At 34.6% G+C, this 6,000-nt stretch overlaps 2 protein-coding genes across 3 annotated transcripts in view; one reads left to right on the plus strand and one right to left on the minus strand.

Annotated features, from left to right (window-relative positions):
* The window catches only part of LOC126777980 (mucin-5AC), a 33,162-nt gene extending 32,510 nt beyond the window's left edge, over positions 1 to 652 (minus strand). For both annotated transcript variants that reach the window (XM_050501348.1, XM_050501347.1), the window contains exon 1: positions 375 to 652. The gene's annotated coding sequence lies outside the window, so the exon portion shown is untranslated. The remainder of the gene's footprint in view (positions 1 to 374) is intronic.
* A 2,382-nt stretch (positions 653 to 3,034) lies between these two features.
* LOC126777983 (tubulin alpha chain) lies at positions 3,035 to 5,508 on the plus strand. The gene is made up of 3 exons (XM_050501355.1): positions 3,035 to 3,199; positions 3,977 to 4,199; positions 4,309 to 5,508. The coding sequence occupies exons 1-3, from the start codon at positions 3,197 to 3,199 to the stop codon at positions 5,433 to 5,435; spliced, it is 1,353 nt and encodes a 450-aa protein (XP_050357312.1). The 5' UTR covers positions 3,035 to 3,196; the 3' UTR covers positions 5,436 to 5,508.
* The last annotated feature ends 492 nt before the right edge of the window (positions 5,509 to 6,000 follow it).

The raw sequence follows: 6,000 nt of genomic DNA on the forward strand, positions 1-6,000 counted from the left end.
ATTTAAAATAGATCGAATATTATATTCATGTAACATTGTAAATATTTATGATGATAGAATTTGCATTTTCAGTCAACGACCATACTTTGTAAAGATCAATAAAGAACGGTTTATTTGTAAATAGAATAGATAATTCTGGCACAATACCGTTCTCACCTCTAAAGCGTACTTTCAGCTAGCTCCGAGCCAGTCTAGATCCTACTTATCATCCTAGACTCAGCCCATATCTGAGAAAATAACGGAGAGCAAACAGCCATAAAAGGCCGCGAACTACTTATCTTGAAGAAAAATCTTGTTTTGACGACATTTACGTCATAAATATTTCTGGAGGTCATAAAAATACGAAAATATATTCAATAAGAAATTAAACTTACGTTTAATAATAATCAGCAAACGAGTCGAATTTAATTATCAAAACACAACACTAAACACAAGTTTTTACTTAAATAGCACTTCAATTTTTGTTATAACATTATAATAACACTTAACAGAGGACAAATATTTAATTTATATCGAAATTATTTCATTTAATTTTCGATCGTAAAATGCGCGTGCAGTTCAAATTCGTTCGCGCGCGGAATGACTTTTATAGCGCGCGCACTAGTTGAACGAAACGCGGGAAACGAAGAATTAAACGAGACAAACGCGTCAACTGTCGATAAAATCATAAAAAGTCTCTCTCTCAGGTTTTTTTTTCATCAAACTTCTACCATGACTTCATAGATGTCGCAAGTGAAATAACGGAAAGACTGTTTTAATATCACGTGATAAAATGTTGAAATTTCATTGTTATAGTTTACGCGGTCAGCAATAGATGGCGTTGATCGGTAAAAACATTTTGATGCCTCAATATATACAATATATTATATTGTTCCTTAATATTAGACATGAAACGAAATACAATGTAATAATTAAGATTTATAGATTCTATTATTCCATTTTAGTAAGTAGGTAAGTAATTTATTTTGAGAAACATAAATATTATTCAGAAGAGCCGAAGTAATAATACTTCATCCATCTTAATTTTGATATTTCATAGAAAATTCGCATTTAAGCATTTAACTTGAATAATATTATAGATTTTATACACCTACTTATTGACCAAAATTACTTTCATAATAAAAAAATAGAGAGTTACCGTTGGTATCGTAAAGTTCAAAAAAGGAATCGATATCTCACGGGCTCACACATATAGACTTTATACATCGCACCCTTCCTTTTTGTATATTTATATATAGATTTGTACGTGTGTGTGTTTGGGTAAATAGTTAAATAAAGGTATATACGCTTAATTTCCGATATTTAGTTGGACGTTTATAAATTATTCACTTAAGTAAAAAGCCTATATAATTAGTGTCAACAGAAATTGTATTTTTAAGTAAAAAAACAAGGTAAAAAGGCCCAGACGTTTTCGGCTCCAGACATTTTTAATAGTGTGCGCAATGCGAAAGTCGCACACATTGAAGCATAGTGCTGTTGAATATTTTAATTCATTATTATCGATGATTTTTGTTTCAGTTCATAAACAAATTTTCAAACAAAATTTAATATAAATATTACAAACGATAATTCTTACTTATAATTTATCTTCAATTTATAGTTTCAAAACTGTGTATTTTTTTGTCAGTATCTGGGCAGCAATTGGTTAATTGGCATTAAGTAACTTCATATTTCAACTAAAGTATCATCTAAAATATACATTATTATTCAACGAAATAAAAATAAAGAAAAAAGTTTAATGCAATAGTAAACAAACAAAAATCTTATTGATTACCAGTAGATAACATTTTTTTATAAATAAAAATGTAAATTATTTTAGTTTGTTTTAATTTCCTCATTTTTTTACTTAATTGTTTGAATTAATTGAATTGTTTGATCTAGTGAGATGATTTAATTTAACATATCATTATTTAAATCATATTATTTAATTAAATTTAGTGCATAATACTGTTATTTTTATGTTCTCATTACCGTAAAATAATTATTACTTGATGAAGTGGTAATATTTGTTCTTGTCATTAAAATTTACTGAAGACAACCGCAATCCTGTACATACCTATAGCTGATTATTGTAATAGAACAACATAGTATGTAGTACTTAATATTAATTTTATAAGATTTATACAAAAAACAAAAGGTATATATTATAATGTGCGTTGCAAACAATTTTTAATGAAGCTTGAAAATGATAATAAAAGATTTTTGATAATTCTTTTATGTATCCTTTTCTTAAAAATTTTTAGTTCCCTCAGACTACCAGTATAAAATGTTAGCATACAACGTTGCACTTCTTGAAGATATATTTAAATAAATGATACTTATATTCTGATCGGATGTTTTTTTTTTTTATTTTTAATTAATGTACGGTTTAAAGTTAACACTTTTTATAGAAGTTTATTCCAAGGCAACATAAGTAGAATTTACTATGCTTAAAAAACACCTATGCTTAAAATTGATATTTATTATATTTATGCTGCATTTGGTGTGAGGTGTGGAGCAGCCAGCATGTTCATATGCTAGTATCCCATAATTAAAAGAAGAATCCTATGTATGAGATATTAATTAATAAATATACAATGAACATAATTTTTTTCTATTATAGTGAGCATTGCAACCTAACGGCATTGTTTTATACAAAAGTTACTATTGACCATTCCGTACCTATTTACTACATGTAACTACATATTTTATTGCGGCTTTTAAGCAAAATTTTAAGCAAATCATCCGTTGATTATATAAAAACCTTGGAAATTACATTTTTCTTCGATTTGTGAAATTTTTAGGTACACATTTTTTCAGTAGTACTAAAAGCTACAATACTTTTAAATAAATAATCAAGATAAGCAGCTAATCTTGATTATTTTCATATAAAAGAGTAACTTTTTGTATCGATAATCGATAAGTTTATTAACAACAATAATGTTGTATGAATCACTCACCCACATATTCCCGCAATGGTGAGATAATGCAGCTTTTGCGTTATTGGTCGATACGCCTCTGCGGCAATTGAATCGACCAATCAGAATATGGTATGGGGAGCGTCGGTCCCCCCGTGACACTGGCCCTATAAATACTCGCCTAACGGAAATTTTGTGTACATTAACCGTTCGGCAAACCTCTTAACCGGTCGCGCTGAACGACGACTGATTTATTTAATAACTTATTTCTACACTAAGTTCAACTAAACTCAATCAAAATGGTAAGTTTTACATTATTTTGTTAATATTTATAAGTAAATTTTATCACGTTCATATAGTTATCACTTAACGCGTTTCCGTTAGCAAAGTGCCGGGTGGGACCGCGCCACCATTTTGTTAGAATCTTATGCACGAGGCCGGTTGACAATTTCAAACGTATTTCTATGGAACAATTTTATGTTTCGTATTACGGGTAACGTGTTTCTTTTGTTTTCATATCGAATATGATCTATTACATTCATTTTGAAAACTTAACCTCGATCAAGGTTGCCACGCCGATGCGACACGCCCTTGCAATAATCGATACTTATTCTAGACCAATTTTCTTTTATGCCTACGTCTTTTAATAATTTTAATTGTTCGTTGATACATTTCGAACAGTTTTTTGCGGGTATTTATTGTACTTTCGGGGCAGTATATCGGTGACGTGTACATTGACCTCATTCAAGGATTTTTGTATGCTGATGTCATTGTAGCGTTGCACTAAATTATCGCCTCGATATTTTTTTTTGAATTTAAGAATTTGTTATCGAATCGAAACGTTTTCATTTAAATACACTTGAACCGGGTATACTTTGAATCGTCAACCGTTACCAACGGTTTATTAGTATAATAGTATTGTATTTCTCGATTATGAGAATGAGGTTAACAATGATTTTCTCCTTTCTTACCTCTTAGAATAATTCGCGGATAGATAATTAACTTCCAAGTAACGAAAAATAGCCGTAAACATTATAAATGTATTAAGCTCGTATTATAATTTAACTTTGTTTTAACAGCGTGAGTGCATCTCCGTACACGTTGGTCAAGCTGGAGTCCAGATCGGTAATGCCTGCTGGGAGCTGTACTGCCTTGAGCATGGCATCCAGCCTGATGGTCAAATGCCAACTGACAAGACCGTCGGTGGTGGTGATGATTCTTTCAACACCTTCTTCAGCGAGACCGGAGCCGGCAAACACGTCCCCCGTGCTGTGTTCGTCGATTTGGAGCCTACAGTAGTTGGTAAGCAATCTGATGAATCTCTTACTTAAATGCTGTTTAATTATGTATAAAGCATAAAAATTCATTTTGAAATATTTTATAAATCTAACTTAACATTTTCCGTTTGCAGATGAGGTTCGTACCGGTACATACAGACAGTTGTTTCATCCAGAACAACTTATCACTGGTAAGGAAGACGCGGCCAACAACTATGCCCGTGGTCACTACACAATCGGCAAGGAAATTGTTGACTTAGTACTTGACCGCATCCGTAAACTGGCCGACCAGTGCACAGGTCTTCAAGGTTTCCTCATCTTCCACTCCTTCGGTGGTGGTACCGGTTCAGGATTCACATCCCTCTTGATGGAACGTCTCTCGGTGGACTACGGCAAGAAGTCCAAGCTCGAGTTCGCTATCTACCCCGCTCCTCAGGTCTCGACTGCTGTCGTTGAGCCCTACAACTCCATCCTCACCACCCACACCACCCTCGAGCACTCTGACTGTGCTTTCATGGTCGACAACGAGGCCATTTACGATATTTGCCGACGCAACCTCGACATTGAACGCCCAACCTACACCAATCTCAACAGATTGATCGGTCAAATTGTGTCTTCAATCACCGCATCCCTGCGTTTCGACGGCGCACTCAACGTCGATCTTACCGAGTTCCAGACTAACTTGGTGCCTTACCCACGTATCCACTTCCCTCTGGTAACTTACGCACCAGTCATCTCTGCTGAGAAGGCTTACCATGAACAGTTGTCGGTCTCCGAAATCACCAACGCTTGCTTCGAGCCTGCCAACCAGATGGTCAAATGTGACCCACGTCACGGCAAATACATGGCCTGTTGTATGTTGTACCGTGGTGACGTTGTGCCTAAGGATGTCAACGCTGCCATCGCTACCATCAAGACTAAGCGTACCATCCAGTTCGTCGATTGGTGTCCTACTGGTTTCAAGGTGGGCATTAACTACCAGCCCCCAACCGTCGTTCCCGGCGGTGACCTCGCCAAGGTCCAACGCGCTGTGTGCATGTTGTCCAACACTACCGCCATCGCTGAGGCTTGGGCTCGTCTTGACCACAAATTCGACCTTATGTACGCTAAGCGTGCCTTCGTGCACTGGTACGTCGGTGAGGGTATGGAAGAGGGAGAGTTCTCCGAAGCTCGTGAGGACTTGGCCGCCCTTGAGAAGGACTACGAAGAAGTCGGCATGGACTCTGCTGAGGGTGAAGGCGAGGGTGCTGAAGAATACTAAGCGGAAAACTTGCGTTCAAAGCACTCACACGGAAACATTCCGGTGATATAAAATAAAAAAAATTGAAATTTAATTTTCTTGTTTCTTTTCTTTTACATCAAAACTTATAAAATACCTAGATATCTACTGCCAAAACACAATTAAGTATCTCTTTAAAAATAGTAACCTCATTCAATTTAAGTATTAATTATTAAATTCATGAATAATTCAATTTGCATCATGTGTCAAAAGCTCGAATAAGATGCTTAAATTCAAAACAACAAGACTTATTTGCGTTAATAATGACTCATTTATACGCAGGAAGTCTCATGTTCACAGAAATTTATTTATAGATCAAAATTATTCTTCGTAAACAAGTGAACATTCCTATGTATAATTAGATAGCTTTGTTCGCGACGAGCTGGTGACGTGCTTATTACAAAGAATTGTTTGCCTCATACGGATCAAAAGCTGAGTATGGCGAGCATAACATCAGAAACATTATTATAGAAAAACGTTGGTAGAATTGATATACAACAACATTGTTTTTGTAGCAGTCTAAATATTAGAAGTTAAGTTTTTTTTA

The sequence above is a fragment of the Nymphalis io genome, chromosome 24 (assembly GCF_905147045.1).
Source record: "Nymphalis io chromosome 24, ilAglIoxx1.1, whole genome shotgun sequence".
In the NCBI taxonomy this organism is placed as follows: domain Eukaryota; kingdom Metazoa; phylum Arthropoda; class Insecta; order Lepidoptera; family Nymphalidae; genus Nymphalis; species Nymphalis io.